Source organism: Nothobranchius furzeri, chromosome 12 (assembly GCF_043380555.1).
Source record: "Nothobranchius furzeri strain GRZ-AD chromosome 12, NfurGRZ-RIMD1, whole genome shotgun sequence".
Taxonomy (NCBI): Eukaryota; Metazoa; Chordata; class Actinopteri; order Cyprinodontiformes; family Nothobranchiidae; genus Nothobranchius; species Nothobranchius furzeri.
In genome coordinates, this window is record NC_091752.1 from 34,275,832 (window position 1) to 34,300,173 (window position 24,342).

The following is a 24,342-nucleotide window of genomic DNA, read 5'->3' on the forward strand; positions in this document are numbered from 1 at the left end:
TGACACATCTTCTAAAGTCACATAAAGTGCTTCTTCTGTCTTGTGTTTACAGTTGGTGGCGTCAGATGGCGTCCAGCAGAGTAGCCCAGTAACTGTCAACATCCTGGTTATCGATGCCAATGACAATACACCTACATTTGCTCAGGTTTCCTACAGCGTTCAAGTCTTTACAAACATGCAGCCGGGGGAGACGGTGCTACAGGTAATCAATCCTGCAGTCCTGCATTTCTCCTCTTCTTTCAGCTTCTTGCTCCGATCCTCAGCACTGCACGTCCGTCTTTGTCCCCATCACACTGATTTTCTCTGTCAAATGCTCTTTCATGCTCAGTAAAAATAACCACAACAATCCAGCACATTGTGTTGACAGCCAAACCACGGGAACATTTCCCTTTTCCATTTCTGCACTTGTACAGTCGAGTCAAAGAAAAAGTGTTTTTATCTCCAGTGTCAGCAGCGCGCAGCCCTGTGAACGCATGGAAGGGATTTGCGATAACCGTTATCAATTATTCCTGTTCCGTGGAAAGGATTTGGATTGAAAATCAGGATTGTTTTCATATTATTTACTAAGTTGGATCGGGGCCATTGTTTTAATTTGGTTGTTTGGATACTTATTCACACACAGAGTTCACATAAGCTCAGACATGAATCTGTGCATGCGTATAAACACACAGGTTGTTTTCAGACTGTAAATCTAAAACACGTTTTTCTACAAATGATGAGGTCAATAGTTTCTATATCTCTGTCAGTAGAGAGTTTATATATTTTTTCTCTTCTTGCTGCACAGCCTCTCCAAAAAATGTCAGATACTGAAAAGGTCAAGTTTAATCGGTTTAAAAAAAACCAACCATTCCACCCTCTCAGAAATAAGGCCAGGGGTTACAGAGTGTCTGCTATGACCGCCTAACCGATTTTATAAGCCATTTATCGGAGCAGGAGTCCCCTTGAGAATGCTGCAGCTTATTTGATGCTACAACTTTTTTTTTTTACTCTTCTGTCAGTAGCATGAAAAAGGAGGTTGGGGGAACTCGGATTAAAGTTTCAAAGCCTTAAATATATGAGGTCAACTACACCGCAAGGGCTTATAATTACAAGCAGCAGGATGCCCTGAATCATTGGATTAAATGAAATGCAGTTTTTTATGTATATTTATAGAAATGTGTTTAGAGGATGTGACTTTTATTTGTTAGGTAAACTTACGTAAAATTTTCCAATATATTATTTTGCATTTGAAGCCCAGCAATCTGAAATCACTTGTTTTGTTTGTGATAACAGTATTTCTCCCCTAAACCCCTAAAGCTTGTTCCTCAATGAAACAATGGTGCCCAGGGGGTGGCCCTAGACCCCCCCCCCCCCCCCCCCCCCCCCCAAAAAAAAAACCTGAGAAATATAATAAAAGAGTCACTAAAGTCGTCATTTTTTACCCAATTGTTCACTACCATTGACAACTAAAGTTGTCGTTTGTATTTTTTACTGGGCGGGCATCGGACCGAGCCCCCACATCATGAGAACAAACATCACAGCTCTAATGGGCTCGACACACGGAGGCGACATCGCCTCTCCTCCATTCATTTTCAATGAGACGTGCGCGACAAAGCGATAATCGCGGGTCTCCCTCCTACCAAGCGAAATGCGAAAAATGTGGGTGTGAAGTTTTGCACTCGTGCACGTGTCATGCACAGGCGACCCAGCAACGTGATCCCAGAATGTTGAAATATTTTCAACTTTTCATCGCTGTCGCTCGGACGAGGACCAATCAACAGAGGTTTCATTCACTGGCAATTGAGCGGACAGGATGCTCCGTACATCTCCGAGTAAACATGGAGGAGAAGTTGATTATTATTATGTTTTATATAGTAAAATCAGAAGTAAGATTTCACATAACTCTAGCAGCACCTTGTGAAACATCATATCTACCGCTTTTTTAACTCTGAACCGCTTAAATAACCTTAATTCCCTCCAACCTGACACAGCCAATCAAAACAACGGAAGTTTCGATTTCGCCATGAAACAGAACACGTCAATGGCTTTGCTGCTGGCCGCTGCCGCAGGTCGCCCCCCGTGTGTCAGTTAATAAAAGCATCAGTGACGAATTTCGCTGATCGTTTGTCGCCTCCTGTGTGTCGAGCCCATAACCCTGATCTTAACCCGCGTATGTCACACGTCACATGATCAGGAAGCAGAAAATCCATGTATTAGGAGATCGTTTTGGGCTGCTGTTAAGAGACGTGAACCTGAAAATATTCTCCCGCTCACATTTTGACAATGGATTATGAAAGAAGGGATAACACTAGAAAATGTAGATTCCTCCTGATGTAAGAAGTGAGTCCAGTGTTGCCAACTAGGCGACTTTTTGACCCTACTCAATGACCTTTTTTTCCAATAAACGCCTAGCGACAAACCTAGCAACATTTCTGAGGACCCTTTGCAACTTTCTGTAGAACTTTCTTGTAGATACTCCCTGCAGTTTAGTAACAAAGAAACCATTTGCGCTCTGAACCGTTCTTCTTACACATAAGAAGCGCCTTGTGATTTTTATCTTGAGAGGCGCTATAGAAATGATATTTTCTTCTTCTTCTTCTTCTGGGAGTAAGGAAAGAGAACAATAGCCTGCATGTGCATGAGAACTGACCAATCATAAACGCTTTCCGCAACCCTGTCAGGAAGCCCAAAGCACTGAACATTGTACAGTAGAAGGTAAATATAATGAATAAATCAAAAATAAAAGCAATTAAAATTGCAAAATACAAATTACAAAATAGGTGAAACATTCTGGTACAGGACAAATGTGTAAAACAATGGATAGAGTGAACCAATGAAAACTGTGAAATAAATACAACATAAAAGAAGGCCACAATCAAACATGTTCTGGAAACGCCAAGCGGAGGAGGTGTGTTTTTCGGCGACTCTTAAAGACTGGCAGAGATGGGGACAGCCTAACTGAGGGTGGCAACTGGTTCCAGAGTGACGGTGCTAGGACTGAGAAAGCCCGGTCCCCGCGAGTACGATACCTAGAACGAGGGACAGCGAGCAGGCCTTGGTCAGAGGAGCGCAGAGCGCGTGATGGGGAATGTCTGTTCAGGAGTGTGGCTAGATAGGGGGGAGCACCACCCTGGAAGAAATTGTAAACAAAGACGAGGATTTTGAATTGTGAGCGATAGCAAACCAGAAGCCAGTGCAGGGAGGCCAGAACCGGACTGATGTGGTCCCGTTTCCTGGTCCCAGTCAGGAACCTGGCTGTGCTGTTCTGCACAACCTGTAGGCGACGCAGTGTTGACTGACACAACCCTGCATAGAGAGAGTTGCAGTAGTCAAGCCTAGAAATTACAAAAGCATGCAGTACCCGCTCCAGGTGGTCTCTTGACAGCATGGGCTTGATTTTTGCAAGGCGTCTCAGGTGAAAGAAACTGGACCGGATCACAGAATTGATATGAGCATCAAAGTTAAGTCCAGCATCAAGTTTCACCCCCAAACTGGTAACAACTGGTTTTGAGTAGGGAGAAAGAGGGCCAAGATCAACATAACGACCCACAGCCCTGCTGTTGGGGTGAAAAACAATGAGCTCTGTATTTCCCTCATTCAGATGTAGATAGTTGGCCATTAGCCAAGACTTCACCTCATTAAGACAGGACACAAGCTGAACCTGAGATCTCTGGTTCTGCAGCCGTCACACACTTTGGCCCTTCCTGCATTTGGCAAATAAAGTCAGCGGGAGTTTCAACTACCATCCCGTTAACACACGCAGCTCTGTGGCTCATCTGAATTTCTTTCAGTGACGCAGGGATGTTTATGCCATGATACACCTGCTCCCTTTTGCTCGGTGTGCGTTATTATCTAGATGGAGGGAAAACACAACGGAGAAAATGAGAAATTATGAGGGGGTCGCGTGCTCCGTCCCACAGCGCTCCTCCGTGAGAGCAGGGGTGGGGTTGGGGTGGTTGCACATATTCCACTGTTGTTTCTCACCAGTATCAGCTGATGGAGGGCTCTAGTTTCATTGCGCCGTTCGTGTCAGTGGACACGGTAGGGTCGGGGAGGGGGGCGGGGCATGACGCTTAGCCTGGCGGGTGGGCAAGCAAAGCCTGGTGAGCCGCCAGGCTTATAAAGCGCTGGGGGAAACCCTGTATGTATATATTTATATATATATATATATATATATATATATATATATATATATATATATATATATATATATATATATATATATATATAACTTCTCTGTTGTAATTAATCACCATTCCAAATAACAGTTTGAAATGTCTTTTTCCGAAAAACTGTGATGGATACATTTTGTTCTTGTAATGAAAAAGAATAAAGGAGCATGCAGTGCATCACCACTGGCTAACAGAGTTACCACACTGACCAACCTGGTGTGCCACTGCCAAAAATTTCTCTGGCCTCATCTGGCGACCCCATGAAAATTATCTGTGGCCACCACTGAGTGCCATGTATCCATTAATAATAATAATAATCATCATCATCATCATCATCATAATATTATTAGTGCAGTGAAATTATTGCAACTGACTGAAATCTGTCACAACACCCTATTGGGAAAAAATGTCTACTCTGTTGGTTGGGTAATCATGTTAGCTGTGAATCTGCTATATTTCAGAAGAAAATGCTGACATGTTGGTTTGATGTGTTTTTGTTTCCTTTTTTTGTCCTCTCAGTTATCTGCAGCAGATGCTGATGAGGGTCTAAATGGTCTGGTAACATATGAGATACTGGCTGGGGCCCAAGGAGACTTCAGCATTAATAACTTCACCGGGCGCATCACCGTGGGTCCTGGTGTCACATTAACCGTGGGGCGATCCTACGCGCTGACTGTCAAGGCTTCTGATAATGCACCAGAGACCCAGAGAAGGTAGAGTAGCATCTCTGCTTGCTCAAATACTCGTGTGTGTAACAGCACAGCTGGAATAAAGAGTTTATTATTTTTATCAGGCTCAGTGGGATGAATAGTTGACATATTTTGAAAGCAAAGTTTTTAATTTTACTTTATGCTGTGAAATAAATTTTATTTTCTAATCTGAAGTTGCAGAGCATTAGAGCTCATCGTTTAACAAGTTATATATTTAATTCTTTCAGCATGACTCTGATGGTTTTTGCTGAGCGATGAATAATAGAGAAATTACAAGTCTGACAAGCTGTTGTGGGTGGATGTGTAAACTGTTTCCCTTTTTCTCGTCTTTTGGGCGTTTTTTATTTTTTTTCTATGGAGCTGGAGCTTGTTTTTGCTTGTTTTTGTTTTTGTCTTTTTCTTCCCTCTAGGTAAGACAAAGATTAATATAAACCTTTATCAGCTGCATAATTGTGCAAAAAGCTTCAGCGTACTATAAGGTTACAGTATACCGAGAACATTGATTTATTAGATCTTTATTCTAGGTAGGTCTATTAGGGTCCACAAGCTACAGATAACAAAAAAAAAAGTATATAAAACTGACAACTCACATTTGAAATGTTGTAATCGAAACTCCACTCAAGTGAGTTTTGACGTACTGTAGAACATTTTCACCAATATGTGTGTGAGTTGCATCAGGAAGCATAAGAATTTGCGAAACGGCAGCTGATGCAGTCGTCATGGAGATGTTGTTTTTCCGTTTTCCAGGAGCTCTATCACTACAGTCTACATCGAAGTTTTGCCTCCCAACAACCAGAGTCCACCACGTTTCCCTCTTGCCACCTACAACCTTGAGGTCAGCGAGGCGATGAGGGTTGGAGCTATCCTGCTCAATTTACAGGTCAGACACTAATATGTGTTCTCGGGGTGTTATTTTACTGATGCTACTGTTTGCATACGTACAGTTTAGGCAATCAGAATGTGTTTCCTCCTCAGCTACTTGTTAGTTTTCCTTCAGTGCTTCAACTTCCTATACAACTGCCATCTTCCCCCATTTATCTGTAATAATACTGTATGCCTCATGTGTTATTTTATTCCTCCCCAGGCCACAGACAGAGAAAACGATCCGATCACATACCATATTTTGAGCGGAGATTCCCAACAGGTCTTCAACCTCTCAGCCACGTGAGTGCAAGACTTTCTTCCTGTCTCTTCTCTCTTCTCTCAGACCCCAGTGGCATGCAGGTCACTGATAAACACAACGTTGTAAACATAGATTTACGGCGTGTGAGTGTGTTAGTCTGCATGTGGGGCTGCCCACGTTACTCCCAGTGCATGCTGAACAGGAAGAAGCGTGCATGATGAATGATTACAGCATCTTTACTAGACTGTATTTCAGCTCACGTTGCAAAGACTTCAAGTTCTGACATTCGTTTGAAAATGATTCAAGATTTTGTTAGATTTTTATGCTTGTGGGCTTATTCACCATGAGCTGTATTCAACTGTTGAGGGTTGCAAAAAGCATAAATTAACCATGCAACCTTTGATAATGGTTTTGTTTCATGTTTTTCTCTAAAGTGCAGAGGCTCACTGTGATGAAATCTAGAAGACAGCTTTTTTTCTTTTACTTTTATAACCAGAATTTTTAAATAAGCTAGGCAGAGCACATTTATATATATGTAAGAGGAAAAACAGTGCAACAAAATATCAGTTAGTTTTTTCTGAAAAAGTACATCTACATTATTACCTTAATTTTATAAATCTGTTGTAAAAGTGACAAAAAAATAATTCAAAGGTGCAATATGTCATAATGAAGTAAGAATCCCAATGGTTGCAGTAACCAAGTTTGTTTACTGCAATATTTTCCACTAAGCAAAAAATCACTTTCTCATCACCGTTCCATGAGTTTCAATGGCTGGTGAAGATACAGATCAACACCAGAAAATTTCAGATGACAAAAACGAGTCATCCACAGTGAGATGATAAGTAGATAAATTCATTGTCATTTAGGGCTGGGACAATAATCAATAAATCAATTAATCATATACAATAGATGGAAATGAACTCAATAATTTTTCCAGCCTCAATATTATTATTATTGTATTTGTTGTTTTGGAGAGACAGGGTCTATTTATTTTTTTTTATTATTTTTTTTGGGTGCAATATTTTCTAACAGAGAGTTAAAGTCCTTTTTTATTTAATTTTGTTTGTTTGTTTTATTTATTTAGGAGTTCTGGACATTCCAATGTTAAACGAAAGCTTAATTGTTGCATTTGAAAGGGTGTACTTGCTTTCTTATGACATATTAACATTATATAAGTGGTTATTTTGGTCTTGATAATAAAGTTGTTTATTGTCAATAATTTGTTAGACAATACATCGTCCAGCAAAATTTGTTATCGTCCTAGGCCTATATTCATATCTGGTTCTAAGGTGACCAGATGTCCTGTTTTGTGGGGGTTAGCCCCAAATTTTCATCACTTTTCACACGCATATTGAAGCATGTTTCACATTATTGACAGTCTCCTGTTTTGAGTTTCAATCTTGCATAAACTGTGTGGAGAAAGCTGTCTGTTGCTGTCAAACAAGGGGGTGGGACACTAACGCAGATTGGCATGTGGAGCGTGCACACAAACCAAAGTAGAAGCGTCAGTGAGCACAGAGGATAGATGAGCACTGTGGAGAAAATGCTGTCAGAATAAAGCCTCTGACAGTCTCTGTGATGTTTCTCAGAGGCATTTTTTCATGTCACGACACGGAGCCCGAAATGAAGTGGAGCAGAAAGTTTGAGTCACACAAAATATGTTGGTCAAAAGCAGGTTTCCCAGTAATTAGACAGGTTTGTGCTAAAAGCCAAATGAGGCTCTAACACAGACACGGTGTTGGGGTTGTGCTGTTTTAGATGTATACAAGCTGAACTCTTTTATAGCGCAAAGAAATAATGAGATAATTAAATGTAAACATCTATCACTGACCCCGGTTTCACACTGAAAGTATCAGTGGGGCAGAATGTCAGCGGAACAAAATAGTTAAATTGGATAACCAACACAGTAAAGTCAAATTAAGTCAGTGATGTTTTTTTCTCTCTCCTCTAAAAATCTACTATGAGAGATTTGTTGTCTTTTTTTTTAAATAAACACCATTTTGTTTCTAAATGAAGAAAAAATGGCAGAAAAAGTGATGTTTCTTTTCTTTCGGATGTTGATTTTAGTGTAAAATGTATTTAAAATAAACAAATAGAATTAAAAATGTTACTAGTACTGTTATTCTGTTGTGAGACATGTTCAAAATATTCTGAAAAGCTACTTAAACCTGCGTTTTCTATTGTTGGCCTGTCTATATTTATAAACTCAGTTGATGGTTTAAATTCATGTTAGTTTTAAGTTATTCAGAGTCACTGTAGAAGGCCCAAGGAGCCTGAGTTAAGCTGTGGTAACTTAACTGAAACGGTGAAACAGTCTTAAAGATTTTGCTATTTGTTTGTTTAAGTAGAATTAAAATAGAAGATATAGTAGGCTATGTGAAAAACGTGGTGATAATAATAATTTGTTATATATTTAGCAGTGATGTTAGAGCTAAAAGGCAAAATACACAATGAGTACTCTCTGTCTCACATTTGGCAAGTTGGGATTACATCATCCTATCTAGTGCTAGCATTCTTGGGTGTTTTACGGTAGGAAACACTTCGTCCCTCGGACGTTAGAAGTGTGGTTGTTTGCTGTCTTGCTGTTATAGTTCTGAGTGACACATTAAAGGAAGTAAAACGCCTCAATTGAGTCATTATTCATTTCACACGTACATTTCACTGTAATATAGTGTTGTTGGTAGTTTAAAATGTAGCTTGAGATATTTTTTAGAGTGGAATATTTGATTCTAATTCACCATTAGCATTGTTAGCTCATCGTTAGCCTCTAGCCTGCTTCACCTGATTGAGTAAATCTTAAAGATGCCATGGCTTCTTAGGAGTACAAGAAATTACTTCTGGGTCGCTCCTGTTTACTGGCTTTAGTTCTTTAAACAACTCTGGAACACTGCCTGTCAGTGACAAATTATAAATGCCGGAGCGGCAGCGTTAGCTTGGCGCAAAATTTGTAACCTCACAAACTAGCAGAGTGTAAACAGTAAATACTTCCACCTTTTGCTTCGTTTGAAAGGAGAAAAACTGGCAACCTGCCAGTCGACTGACAATGAAATCTATTTCAGTACTACCTTCCTTCCAACGTGTTTGAGACTTTTGAGTTTTGTGATTATTTCACTGCAGATTCTGACATGTTGCTCCTTTAATAATATATGAGAAAACAGTTAATGTTATTATTCAGTTTCAGCTTCCCGCAGCAGAAATACAACAAAGAGAGACTTTAATTTATAGCCAGTTGATCAGACTTAGTGAATGCTGACAGACCAATTTTAGTGTAAATCATCACACTAATGTGATGGGTTTTACCATCTGGAGATATGTTCTGGGTCTTTTTCCTGATTTCTCTTCAGCTTTGCTCCCTTTCAGCTTTAGCTTCTTTTGAAATTAGACAAGCAAATATCGTACAGACTCACAGTCACCATCAGCATTCAGAAAACCCACCTCACTCCGAAGGTAATACGGCAGCGAGCAAAAGGCATAACATATCGAAGTGGTTAGTGCCTTTTTCCATCCATCAAATAAACAAGTGAATATGAAGAGAGGAGACATGGGGAGACTGAAAATAGAGAACCCTGCCAGACACGTTTTGTACTAATTGATTAAAGCCTATTTTGTCTGCATCCTTAGTCTCCCAGCTATGAAAGGACAAGCTGTGTTGCTGCTGCACAGTGAACAAGGATGAGAAAAAATAGGAGAGAGTAGCTGCTGGAACTGCACATGCAATCTTCTAAACCTGATCTGACAGAAATCCTGCTATAACAAATGAACAAATGCTTAAATTATTTTATTTCTGAGCATATTTTTCCTGTAAAATTGATTGTGCTATTGCAAAAGCTACAGTTATGTATATAGAAACTAGTACACACAAATTGTCAGCTTAGTGGTCAATGCTTCCTTATGGGAAGCAAAGGGCCTGGTGACGCTCCCATTCAAACACCACCCCCTGAGAATTTTTATTGAGTCAATCAGCGCAGAGCAGCGTACGTCACACACCGCGATGCTCAGTTTCTCATAAACAACAAAGATGGCGTCTGAAGCGAAGTTTGCTGCAGCTCTTTCCTCTGTTCTAAATGACTTGGACATGTCTTTAAAACCACAATAACAACAAGTGCTAAAAGCCTTCCTTTTAAAGAAAGATGTTTTGCTGTTGCCACAAGACATTTTTGACATCAGCAAAGAATCTACAGCTTTGAGCAACAGTCGTCATTTCCGCCTTATTTTTTTATTGGTTATTTTTGAGCTGGCTAGTCCTGCCCCTCATGTGTCTCTCTGCCTCTGAGTATCCAGACTCGACCTCTGTGTAGAAAAGACAGTGGATGAGTCTGGCAGGCCAGGCTACAAAAATTGTGCCCAAATTAGTGTTTGATTCTTAATTATTTCTCTTATTTGTGCTGAATTAGCCTCTAGGAAGACATAAAAAAATGTTATTAATTTTGATATTGTTGGAGGGGATGAGGGGAGAAAAAAAACACTCAATCCCTTTTAGATGCAACAGGGATTTGTCATCCTTCATTCTGTGTAGCGACAGCAATAGATTATGGTCCAAATGGGGAGTAGGTTAGCATCCCAGAAGGTAAATATAAGAGTGTGGCAGAAGCCCACGGGATGGCCAGACACTAGGCCTCCTCGGGACTTTCTCATCTCCCACTCTGACAGTTTCTGACTGAGATATAGTGTTCAGACCTGCTGAGACAAAATGGCCCTTGGCTCAACACGTCAATCTGCTGAGGCAAAAAGAGAATGATGTAAGACAGATACAACTGTTTAACTCTTACCTGCCATTTATCCTAATTATTTATTTATTATATGTATTTATTTATCTATTTGTCAATTGTGAATCCTGTATATGTACAGACGTGGAAAAATTGTTTGTACCCTACCAGTTGGTACCTTTAGTACCCTTCCAATGAAAGAAAGATCCACAATGGTCACAGAAATAACTTGAATCTTTGAACATTAAAATTCTATGAATCAAACCAATGAAAGCCAGACATTACCTCTGTTTGTATTTCAAACTAGCTTGTCCTGCAAATTTGCTACTGCAGCTTTGAGTACAGATACCTACTCATGTCTCAAAGAAAGCCCAAGTCTATATAATCCAATGTTTCAAACTGACAACACCAACACCATCTTTGTAGGTTATGTCCGTCGTAGCTCTGGTGCTAGGCCTGCCCAATGTGTCGCTGCAAACATAGAGTGCTGTGATTGGCCCGATCTAAAATTGCCTTGGGGCAAACGGACAGATGCAGTGTCAAGCACTGGCACCACTAGTCCCTCCTACCATGGACGTAGTCTTGACTTTAGAAGTGGGAGGAATACAATCAGTATGGGGGGAGGGGGCTTTACAGTAAGTTCTAATGGGAAACAGGCCAGTCCTAGTGCTCAACCAGTGTTCAGCTAATGTATCATGATATTGTTTTGGGATGGTAAAAAGTGCAGGGGTCAAAAATTGACTTCAGAAATGACCCCCCACCCCCCACCAACACACACACACACACACAAATAAATAGATAGACAACCAACACCAGGAGGCAGGGCGGGTTAAGTGCCTTGTAAAAAGACAACAGTAGCATTTGAATGGTTGGTGCCAGGATCGAACCTGCAACCTTACAATTACTGGACAACCTGCTCTACCTCCTGAGCTACTGCTGTCCCCGGTAGCTCATTGCCATCCGTATGTGAATGTGTGTGTGAATGGCTGAAGGATGCACTGTAGTGTAAAGTGCTTTGGAGTCCTCTGACTGAAAGTCTTTCATCATTTAAAACATAGTCTTTTTCTTATTTTTATTCAGAGGGATTCCTGAAGGACCTGCATTGTATGTGCCTGAATCAATTTTGCAAGACTTTTTCCAAACACAACTTCTCAGCATCCTTTTGTTACAAAATGTGAACTGGCAACAGTTACCAGGGTCACTATCTGCAGAGCTTAATGGTTGGGAGGAAACTTACCGGGTCAGTAAGTCTGAAATATACTTAGGGGCAGGACCATTCAGGCTTTGAAAGTAAGCTGTAAAATGCTGGAATCGATAGAAAACGTAACAAGGTGCCAGTGCAATGAGGCAGGCACAGGCGTGATGTGTTTGTGCCTTTTTGTCCTTGTGATAAATGTGGCTGCAGAGCTTTGGACCAACTGGAGATGTTAGAGCTAAAACCTGCACTTATGGAATCAAGATACAAGGAGAGCAACTCCTGTATACCTTTTTCTTTTCTTTTTGTTTTTCTTTTCTCTCAACTCTTCCAGAAGAATTAAATGAATCCCTAAGACCAGATTTATTGTAAAAGCAGTAGTATTTCAAAATGACTTAAGCAAGTATTTCACACAGTTGTGACTTTGTAAGGGACATTTCCAAAATATCTTGAAACATTTTCAAGTGTTCATTATTTCATTTCATGGGTCTCGAGGCATTGCTCTTGAATTGCAGCAAGCTTTAACATTTTAAAGACAATATTCTGACAGCTTTCTCTTAGAGTTGCCAGAGTCAATGTGGTTGATACAGGAGAGATTTGATACAGACTTCCGTCAGACAATATGGGGGAGGTTGCTGACCAAGACGGAGATTAAACGAGGCCAAAGAATATATAAAGGAACACACAAGAAAGATGCTTTGGGACAGGTGAATTCACACAAGCTTCCCATGAGCACAACAATTTGTGATAACACTTTACAGTAAGGGTCCTTTTATTAACGTTTCTTAGTGCATTATTAAACATTAATAAACCATTAAATAAAGTGTTAAAAACTGCTTTTATGCATTACATAGCATTACTAAACATATTATTTAATGCATTATTAAGCAGCTAACTAATGTCTGTTATAACCATCGACATATAAATATTGGACAATGGGTTTCCATAGGCTCCAATAACACGTTTTTGAGGAGAAATGGGAGGTGGCCACCACCGCCATTTTGACCGTGTCACAGGTTCCATCAAGCCCAGACAATTCCACAAAAGGGAAGAGAGGAGGAGCTTAGGGTGGGGCTGTAAGGCTGCGATCAACTGACGACACCCGGTCGAACTAGCTACAAGCTAACCTGAAGCTAACCCAAAGCGAACGCGGAGGTGGGAGCTAAGCTAACGGAGGTAGCAAGCTAGCTACAACTGGAGATAATGGTGCACAACACCAGAGCTTCTGAGTCAGAGATACGTCAGACTGACCGCTGGGTAAAACCGGGTGGAACACAGAGGTCTCCAAGAGCTCCACAAGCCGGCAGCCGCGCAGCAGACAAGCGCCATTGCGATCAGAGATGCGCAGAGCTGCCGCTGGGGAGAACCGGGTGGAAAGGTTTCCGTCCCAGAGCTCCACAAGCCGGCAGCCCGCGCAGCAGACAGAATCTGCGATCAGACAGAGATGCGCCGAGCTGCGGGGAGGGGAGAACCAGCCGGCAGCCCACTCATTAGAAGCCGCTATCAGACAGAGATGCGCCGAGCTGCGGGCAGGGGAGAACCAGCCGGCAGCCCACTCATTAGAAGCCGCTATCAGACAGAGATGCGCCGAGCTGCGGGGAGGGGAGAACGGGTGGAAAACATCAGTTTCCATCCAGAGCTTCACAAGCTGGCAGCCTGCGCAGCAGACAGAAGCCACGATCAGACAGAGATGCGCCGAGCTGCGAGGAGGCGAGAACGGGTGGAAAACATCGGTCTCCCGAGAGCTCCACCAGACGATAGTCGGAACCCAGCTCCACCAACATGTTGTATTTCAATCCATTTTCTAAAGTGCAGCATTATGTTAAATGCACTGGGTTTTACCCTATTACATTTAAATTTCATGGTTAAACAGTACATGTTAAAATCTAAGCTCAGCTCAGCAGTGACCTAAAATACATAAATATAATTTAACTTACTGAAAAATATGAAATGTAGACTCCTTGTATGCTCTATTAGTGCAATTAATGCCACAGCAAGTCATTTTGTCCAACAATTGCACAAAAAAATCCAAAAAAGAATACACAAACACAGAGACTCAAAATCCCGGAACAGTTTCCAGGCCAGACCAAGGCTCTACTGAGGCCTTTCCACGGAGCTAGCTCTGTGGTCACGTGGGTCTGATGCTCATTAATTATACAGAATTTTAGGCTTTTAATACACTTAAACAGAAGAGTGAGAAAAATTTCACCCCCCTCAGAGTTGTCATGAGTATAAACTAGATCATTTAAACCAAAAACATGTTTTGGTACCAGGCTGTAAACATGTTTATTTCTGCTGTGAAATTGGTATTTTTAACATGGGAGTCAATGAGGATTTGCTGGCTTCTGACACCAGCCTCCAGCGGATGAGGGTGGAACTGCAATTTTTGGTACTTCCGGGATTGCTTCAATTTTTGAGCCGCATTGTGGGGGCTTGGTTATAACTGATCACTCTTGAGTTTTTCATGCTGGCTGATCAAACAAATAGTCTCCTTCACCTGTCTCCTGCATTGGCTTTTGACAAAAAATACACGGTGAAACTCTGAGATTTGAAAAGCTGACAGATCTACGTCACACTGTCACTTAACATTCAAGGACTCACTCATCTTGACTCGTGGCGGGTAGACTGCTGTTGGTTCAGTGTCCAGGAAACATCAGAAAAACTTCTCAGCTAGTAGAAGCTAACAGAACTCCTGCAGGCTTGGGTTATTTGTGGACAATAAACATTAATGTAGCAGAACAAATGAAGTCAGTGGTAGAGTTGCACTGCTTTCAGCCAATTAGAGGTGAGATGTTCACATATCATGAAATAGGACTCCAAATCCTACCGTCATAAAGCTCAAGTCGGATCTGGTAGTCTGCTAGTTCCTGAAACTGGTGAACCAGGGGCCTCATTTATCAAGCTTGCTTACGCACAAAACGGGATCGGAAAACTGCTTAAGCAACTTTCCACGCAAACTTTGGGATTTATGAAAGAAAACTTAGCGGAAAAATGTGCACAACTTTAAGTTGACTAAGGACCTCGCTTACGCACATTTTGGACATGGAGAGCACCTGCAGTGCTGCTGCTGAGAAGGATACAATTATGAAATCCTGCAGCATTATCACTTGTACTGCTTCATTTTCACACAGAACAAGACCCCCCCACATGCACTAACACACGCGTGCACGCACATACATCCTCTCACACACACATGCGTGCGCACACACACACAGCCTGCAGCGCAGAATACAGAATGCAGAATATCAGCAGGGGGACAGATTGAGACAGAATGTCTGTGACAGTGTGTGTCCTGTCACTGTGACCCGATTGATCATGTACCCTGGCTACTTGTACAAGGAAGATTTCTGTTTGGCTGACTGGTTAGTGTGCGTGATTTTCACCCAGGAGTCTGGGGATCGAATCCCAAGCGGACCATTTTTCTATATCCGCCACAGATCTCTCTGAAGAATTCACAACATTGACGGCTTCAGCAACGCTGTGCCATTCCATGGATTTTCTCTCATTTGTTTTGCAAAAGCACTTCCTTTCATTTCTCCCTCTTACCCATAGGTACGTCAATTTCTGCTTCTGTGAAATTGCGCTTCCTTGATCTGCCTTGATCTACGGTCGCCATCGTCATTGGCAGAGCGCTGCAACAGCCAGCTTATGTATATGCATGAGATCCACAAGGCACTTTGCACTGACTATTTATGGCAGTAAGTGGGCGTGGTGAGGGCGGGATGTGACTAAAATGCAGCTGAGAAACATTCTCGTTAGTCTCAGATCTATGAAGCGGAGATTGCTTGCAGCTGTACGTACTCCATGTTTGATAGATCACAAACCTACTTGGCTTAAGTACATTTTTTTGCTGAGCTTAAGTACGGTTTTAGTAAGGATTCTACGCAATGTTTGATAAATGAGACCCCTGGGCTTTTTTCCCCAGAGTATGACTTACAAGGCATTCATACCACTAGAGACTTCTGCAAATGTATTAATTAAACAAGTGTTCCACACCTTTAAGTTCTGTACTCTATAGGTCACCTGAACAAATATACAAATAAGTGCAACAACATCATATACTAATTCAGAATTATTCCAACTGAAAATCTCTAATACAGGCCCAGCCTTGTGGGATAATGGCTTAATATTAATTGGAATTTGTGTCGCTTTTACTTTTAGAAAAAAAGGCACGTTCTGGGAGGTTATTTTCAGAAGCTGTAAAAATCGTAAGCCTGCTGTGAAATGTGGGTACTATTAGCATGCATCACAAAGCCACTGAGAGGATAAACTTATTCAGCGTGACAGAGAAGGTGAGCATGGGTGTAATAAACCAACATTCTTCACTACAAATGATGCAGGAGCTGACTGTGATCAAATCTGTAAAAAACACAAGGCTTCGATCTATGAGAGCTGGATTCAAGCAGCTGCCAGTGGTTCTGGATGCATCCTCGGTGGTATTTATACAAGGAATTCACCTTGGACATCAATTTTCTTTTTTATCAGTGACTCCTAAAGGGTCCGTCCTGACCCACAAATGGTAGGCTCACACACACGGTAGTGATAACAACAAAGAGTCGTATTTATTCTAGTTGTCACAAGGGTTGAGACACACTTAGTGAGAGCGGCTGTCCGTTGTTGCTGCGGGCCGTGGAGTGTGTCATGGGACCCCCACAGACAATTCCAGATAAAGACAGAGAAGATTTTTACCAACAGGTTGTCGGTGCATCTATCTGTCTCACCTCCCACCGCTCCCCGAAGGGAAAAGAAAATGCTCATGTCTCCCGTGCAGCTAATCCAGAACGGCACACCAACACATGGATGGATGTAGATTTTCAGACTAGATATCCTGTGTTTTGAACTGCCCTGTCTACTTCTGTTCGACTGCAGCATCACCTCTGAAGCCAAGGTTTCTCAAACTCACAAAAACCTAAACTAGAGGCCATGCCACCATTGATTCTAGCAGCGTGTTCTCGTTTGCAGTCAGCATTCTTGCTTTGAACTGAATCTGAAATGAAAGTAGGAAAACTTTGAACCTTTTACAGTGTGAGGAAACCAAACAACGTTTGGTCAGTTGTCTATTTTTAAAAATAGAGTAACAAATACAAATAATTGATTTAAAAATTCCATATCATGCTATTTTAAATCTTTGAGAGCAAATATAGGCACAGTATATTATAAAAGATTACTTCACTATTGAGATGTCATTTATCTTGAATACGAGTTAATTTCCTCTGCCTGAATTTACACCCGTAAATCAAACGTTACGTTTCAGTGAAACTCCGCCCACACCTGCTCCGGCAAAACGTGCCTACAACAGCGTCTTAGGTGGGCGTGTTGCGCAAATTGTTATGGTAGTCTAGGGGTACAAGTGTCTGCCTGCTGTTTCAGTTTTACCGTGTGCTGGCGTGGGTTCGACTCCTGGTGTGGGCAGTAATTAATGTTGCCAGCTGAAGCACATTTCATGTTTTTATATTTTATTGATTATTTTCTGCAAAATAGTTTGTCTCTAAACATGTTTGAATTGAGTAATTTCCAAGCAGCTCTTTAGTTTATTATCCCTGCACACGTCACATGGACTCACACTGGCTAAGTAAACAAAGAAAGTAAAAGAAAAGGTTAGTCCTTATAGTTTAGTTTTTCAATAAGGTGTTGGAGCTAAAAAAGAAGAAAAAAAGTTACTACACAGATCAGGATGTGAACCTGTGCAAAACACCACGCCAGCCTGGCACTCAACCACGTCTGTTACAGGACACCGGTCGCACATATCCTGTGGTGGCCAGGGGAGACAGGCTTCAGACCAGAGACTAGCTTCGGGGAGAGCAGCAGGGCCTTGTGACAACATTAGTTTCTATTGAGGCTTTTATACGATTTTTAAAGTGAAATTAAAAAAATTGCAGCTGAAACAGGAAAATGCTTAAATGCAGGTAAAAACTTTTATTTTTTTTTTTATGAGAAAATAAGAATATTACAAGGGTAAAAAGCTCCAAAAAGTGGATTTTTCATAATATGGCCCCTTTAAATGTCTTAAATAAAATGGTTCAGTGTTTTTTTATAAAATATGACAGACTTACAGGAAAAAAATCTCTGGAGAGGTTTAGTGAGTTTGAAATTGAATTTCAGTTCTGCAGCTTATCTTGTGCGTCTTGCCATCAAGTAAAACATTCATGCCACTGGGAGCTCACACCTTCTGCATCAGTTCCAATCTCCCGTACGAGGGACATGATCTGAGCAGAATGAAAGATCAACTGTTAGTGGGACTAGGAAAGGATAGCCTCTGGACCACACCGCCGACACCCCAGACGATGCCGTTAATAGTGTCCTACACATCTGACAACATCTTTTCATTTGTGGCGGCTGGGCTGAGGAGGCAGGATGCTATCGTACAGGATCGGTGAACCTCTCCGACTCGTCCACTCAAGCATTGTCATAGCCTTCCGCTCTAGTGAGGAATAAACACTCCACCGTCAATAATCATCGCCATCGTAACCGAAAATCATCTTTACGTGTTCTTTTCGGTTCCCACTTCTTCGTCTCTAAATAAATGAGTAGCTCAGCCTGTAAAGGTGACGTTCCACATTGATTGTGATTTTGCCCTCTTGAGTCAGCAGTCATCTGGTGTGGGGAATTCAGAAACAGCGTTCTCACTATAACCTTGTGGCATGTGTTTGGAGAAATAGATAACCTTGACAGAGTTTCAGTAATTTGCCTGTCAGAGTTTAAAATGAGGCTGTGTAATATAACTGCAGAAGAAAGTAGTGGTCCAGTTTTCCTTGGACTGCTCGACCACAAGAGCTTTAAATCAGAAATGTGAAGGAGCAGGGGACAGCAGGGAATTGCTACGGGCATTAATTTAGCAGTGAGTTCAGATGCATTCGCCTTTCTTTCCGCTTTTGGTTGTGGCGGAGCCTCTCTCGAGTGCAGCAGGAGAAATTGTTCTCCGTGTGTTTATGTGGCTCGACTTGCCCTCGCGTGTCTTGTGTGCAAACAAAGATAATTCAGCGTTCTGCATAGGAATCCATCTACGCTTTGTGTTTGGAATGCCAGAGCCAAATTAAACCGTGTGAGCGAGCAGGAGGGCTGCTCCGTCTGCAGCAGTCATTAGAAGGAAAATAAAAAACGGTTCTGTTTGTAGTCTGCATGCTTTGGGAGACAGAGCAAAATAGAAATTCCCACCTGCTCCTCACCCTAAAGCCATCCTCCTCCATCAGATGCCGTGTTTCATAAATCTGTCAAATCTGGCATTAAATGAAGTGTGAAACGGACTCCTCTTCTTGACACTGTGTTGCATCAGAGATGAAGTATTCAAGAGCTTAGAACACATTTCTTTAAATGAATGCACTCTCTTCCTAGGACACAGAAAAAACTGTGCAAGAATTATTCAGAGCTACTGGTTGTTCCCTTATTTATGAAAGTAACACGAGCACCTTCCCTGACCTCTCTCTGCAGGATTGGCCTTTTACTTCTGAGAAAGCCTTTGGACCGAGAGACCACAGACCAGTACCGGCTGATTGTCACAGCTTCCGACGGCCACATCGGAGGGGTGAGGCACAATTTTTCTTTTGTTCTTTTGACCTGATAATGAATTTAGAGCCTTCTTTAGTTAGAAAATATGAGACTTCATTGGTATCGAGATGATCATCCCATGACTTTTCCCTTTTTTCAGTTGTTGCAGTAAAAAATGAGGGAGAAGTTTGCTCTTAGTCTGAATCTGACTCAGCCACAGTGGTGTCACTTGGGCTGCTTTTATTGTCCTATTAAATCAATTGTAGAGGAAACTTTTGAATACAAATGGGCAAAGTTTGCATTTTTTTCCAATTACTTTCCTTTGGAGTGACATTCGAATGTGTTAGTTTATTAGTCATTTCCTTTTATTCAAGTTATTGCGACTCTGACACACAAAGAGTTCAGCTTTAGCAGAGGAACAGGACAGGCAATTACATTTTTTTGCAAAATGTCCATGCTTTCCAGCTGGAGACAGATTGGAAGAAGTTACAGCGGGAAAAGAAATCTGAGTCTTTGCTTTCTTCTCTGTTCTTTTTCTTTCCCTAAATGCACCATAAAATCAGACTTTATTGCAATCTGTCTCCGAGCCTGTCCTTTTATTTTACCTGTGACTAGAAAACATATTAAAGTGTAACATTAAGCTGCTGCAAACTTGGTTTAATGAAAAGCAGTCAGGGAACAGTGCAGTATTCACAAAGCTACAACTTAGCCTCAAGAAACTGCGGACAGCAACCTGAGGTGAGTGCTGGCTGTGCCGTCTCCCACCAGGAGCTGCTAATGGCATAAACTGTCTTAATTTAATTAGACGTCACTTCAGCTGGCTCCGGTCCTTTTGTTTATTTATTCTTGCACCTGTCTTTAATCCATGGAGAGGTGAAAGGCAGTTTCCGTTTTTAAATGCGGCGTGTGATAGGGAGTGAACATTAGCTGATGAGCTGTCACTAGAGTGATGTTGATTGCCGCCCTCTCACCTGCACACCCATAAAATGTTGGCAGTCATGGTGCGCTGGTCAAGTGGGACTTAGACTGTGAAAAGAGAAACAAATGAAGTGTGTGTGTGTGTGCGTGAGTGCGTGTGTGTGTGTGTGTTTGTGTGTGTGTGTGTGTGTGTGTGTGTGTGTGTGTGTGTGTGTGTGTGTGTGTGTGTGTGTGTGTGTGTGTGTGTGTGTGTGTGTGTGTGTGTGTGTGTGTGAAATGAGGCATCACCTTGCACGGTGATGTCCCCACTAGCTGGAGCCTTTTGTCTACGTCTTGATGGTGATACAGCGCAGCAGTTTTTAGCTGAATAATAAATGTTTTTCTGTGTTGCATGCAATTAGGTTCAGGGAATATTAATGCCTTATGTGTGTGGGCTCCACGCCACTGCCAGGGAGACATGAAGTTACAACTGGAAGTGAATTAAACAAGGGAGAGGATCAGTAAGAGAGCAAAGGTGACAGGTTGGAGTAAAATGAAGACAGGCGGAGTGTTGTGCTTCTTTTTGATTTTTATGTTTAGATCTTTTTTTGTGGGAATGCTTGTTTGCACAGTTGGTGGCACTGTTGTCTTGCAGTGAAGGTTGCAGGTTCAAATGCCACCTGCAACCATTCTGTGTGGAGTTTGCATGTTCTCCCCGTGCTTGTGTGAGTTTTCTCTGAGCTCTCTGGTTTCTTCCAACAAAACAAAACATGCATGTCAGGGCAAATGGAGACTCTACATTTCTCCAAGGTGTGAGTTTGAGACTAGTTTTTTTTTTTTTTCCCAGTAGTGGAATAGTGACCTGCAGGGATGTCAAAGGGATTGAGAGATAGGGGGAGCTTACATTTAACAGAACCAGTTATTTCATCAGTTTCTTTTACTTCCCTGCCTTCTTGCATTTTCTCAGTTTTTATTAAAAAATGACCCTAAATCAGCTCATTAGCGGGGTCAATGTTAAAGAAATATGTTATATATATATATATATATATATATATATATATATGTGTGTGTGTGTGTGTGTTTGTGTGTGTGTGTACATTAAAAGTTAGATATGTTATATTTCCAAATAAAGCTATTAATTTCAGTCTACTGTACTTAACAGGGGGAAAGGATGTGGTCATAACCTTCTCAGTGTCCTAGTGGTAGAGTGTCCGACACGGGACTGGGAGATCGTTGTGCAAATCCCGGTTGGGTCATACCAAAGACCTTAACAATGCCTCCCTGCTTGACACTCAGTTTTAAGGAGTTGGGTTAAATGCTGAGTTTCACCAGTGTGTGATGAGTTCATGGGACTTTAATTTTAATTAATTAGTTGAATTACAACTAGTTTAGTTCAAAATCCTTCTGAAATCTGACAATAAAGAACAAATGAATATTTGTTAAACCTCAATTCTGCCAAATTTGTATACCGTTGCAACAGTTTATATATATAAATAGCATTGAAATGATGTGGAACAAAGGTGTCCTTGAATTAACAATTAAAAGACAAAATATAAAAACAATCCAGCAAGTAGTCCTCTTTAACTGAACAAAGTGCAATTTAACTGTTTTAGGAATGGGCAAAGTGTCTTTTTTTTTTTTTTTGGAAGTGAAAATATGGTCATGACACATAAATTAAAACAAGTGGATGGTGACCGGTTGCTAAGCAGCAGAAAGCAGTTTAATAAGCTGTTGATTGTCTGTTTGTTTGGAAAGCCATATTTCCTGGACATGCTTTGGTTGGATAAAAGAAAGCTGTCTGTGATTGACTGGCGGAGAGGCTACTTTGCTTTATAAGTTGCGAGTTTAGCAAGAGCTGGGAGAGACACGTGTGCCGAAGACAGAGTTGAGCACACAGAGAGAGGCTGCAGCTGTGCTTGTGCCGATTTATCACTGTGTGCTCAAGTTGGTGGCACAAAAATCACACCATAAACTGGCTGGCACCTTAATCCTGTCACTGGAACGGTGTTTTCAGAATATTTAACTTAACATAAAAGCTATTCGTTATGGTGTTTCGGCATGTAAACATGACGGAAGCAGTTTTCGAAGGGGTATCACTGAGAGATAGATATGGCTATTTGACAATGCACCACCTTGTTAGAATATCCTACCAGTGTTCTGACTATCTGTGCTACCATCCCATAGTGAATGCTGGGAACTGGTGTGCATTCTTACTGATCTCCCTCGTGTGGATTTGTAAACGCTTCTGGCTCGCATAAATGATCCCTTTGCTATAGAAGCCAGGGGAGGGACTTAGGTGAAATATTAATTATGAAAGATTATTATGTCATAGAACAGGGGCAGATGTTATTTTTTTAAGTTACTTTAGAAATGTTTAATTATGTATCCCAGCTTTAAACTAGGACTGAGCTAAATGGGCAAAAACTTATAACTCAGCATTTTTAGCCATATTCATCTCGATATTTTTCTTCCTCTAAAGTATTTATAAAAAAGTAAATGAGCCAAATGTCACACAGGCACTTTTATTCATTCATAATTTTGTCTTTTTTGGGTCCATCGGTCCAAGACCAACTTTGGACTTCTGTAGGATACGCAAACTAGGTCTGCTATTTGGATGTGTAACTATGACCCCACTTGGACTTCAATATGACGTTGTCCCTCAGGTTGGGTAACTTTGTTGGACATTGTGGGGCTCTTCTAACACAGGTGCAGGAAACTGTCTAAAAAAATATTTCCTGCAGCGCAGACACACATTGACAGTGACACAGCGTCTTTCCAGGTCATTTTTGTCCATCCAGTTGTGATCTCATGTAGATCCATATCTGCCAGATGTCAGCCGTTGCCTTTGCAAACTAAAATATTTGTGCTCTAAAAGCAAACGAAGGCCAGAGAAAGTAACAGCAAAACATACAACAAAGTTAGGTCATCTCATACTGTAATTAAACGTTTAAAGTTTATGGGCACCTCATGCATCAAGGTTAAAGATTGACATCGCAGCTGGCACCAAGTCGCAGTCTGTGGCCCTTTGCTGGGCTCTCCACTGCTTGATTGAAGGCCATCAGTGCTAAGAAATCTTCTTTTTTAAAATGACAGATCTGCTGAAGGTCAAGCTGAGTTCTTCATGAAAAACAAAATCAAGAAACCTTTCAGAAAGAACCTTCAGAAAAGCAGAAATTTCTCAAAATTAGAGAACCACATTTTCGTGTATCTTTGCCACAAAATTCTATTTCTTAAAAGTATAATGGGTCTTTGGAGCAGTCTGAGAGCATGAAATAAAGCTTAAGACTTTTAGAATAAACAATTTAAATTCAAAGTTTAGTTTATGACTGGAATTCAACAATATCTTCTAGTTAGTCAACAGTGAGTGTGTGCAAATTCCGATTACGTCACAGTGAAGCAACAAAGGCTGTCCAAATTCAAGGACTCCTTTTAATGCAGCCCACAAATCCAGCCCTCTTTATCCCTGATTTGAAGGATGATTCTGGTGTATCCTTCATAGCTCATTATATCCCAGGATACATTAAGGGCCTAACGATGCATTTTCCGAACAATGTAGGCTAAAATTACAGTTATAATTGTTAGCATAAGTTTAAATGATTAGATTTAAGGCTTTAGTCCTATAAAATTACTTAAAGCTTGATTATGGGACAATTTAATGAATAAACTATATTTTGAAAATAATACCTCCACGGGGCGTTTAGAGGTGTGCAGAATGGTGTTACAGTATTTCCTTTAAAAGCTATATTTTGATTAAAAAATAATCAAAAAAAATTTTTGACAAGTGGGTTTATGTTTACATTTATCAACCAATTGAGGGCACCGTTGCATCAAAATGTCTGTTTGGCACGGTGAGGCGGACTCTGCAAGGCATGCAGCTGCCTTTGACCCCCAAAAGATGTTCCAACTCGAGATTATGTTGTAAAATAAACTTATCAGTAGAAATTAGTCCTTACCCTGTACGATTCGTCACTTAACATGGTGCTGGCTGGTTACTTCATGTATCGGCATTGAACCTGGTACAGAGTTGTTTTTGTTAACAATGACAAATTGGTTTCGTTAACACCCCTTTACTTTA

At 41.1% G+C, this 24,342-nt stretch overlaps 1 protein-coding gene across 5 annotated transcripts in view; it reads left to right on the top strand.

Annotated features, from left to right (window-relative positions):
* LOC107376025 (protocadherin-15) overlaps positions 1-24,342 on the top strand; it is a 383,296-nt gene that overhangs the window by 251,259 nt on the left and 107,695 nt on the right. For all 5 annotated transcript variants that reach the window (XM_070542556.1, XM_070542554.1, XM_070542553.1 and 2 more), the window contains 5 exons: positions 53-202; positions 4,671-4,864; positions 5,609-5,741; positions 5,946-6,025; positions 19,314-19,407. In XM_070542556.1, the coding sequence (XP_070398657.1) occupies positions 53-202; positions 4,671-4,864; positions 5,609-5,741; positions 5,946-6,025; positions 19,314-19,407 (651 nt within the window). The remainder of the gene's footprint in view (positions 1-52; positions 203-4,670; positions 4,865-5,608; positions 5,742-5,945; positions 6,026-19,313; positions 19,408-24,342) is intronic.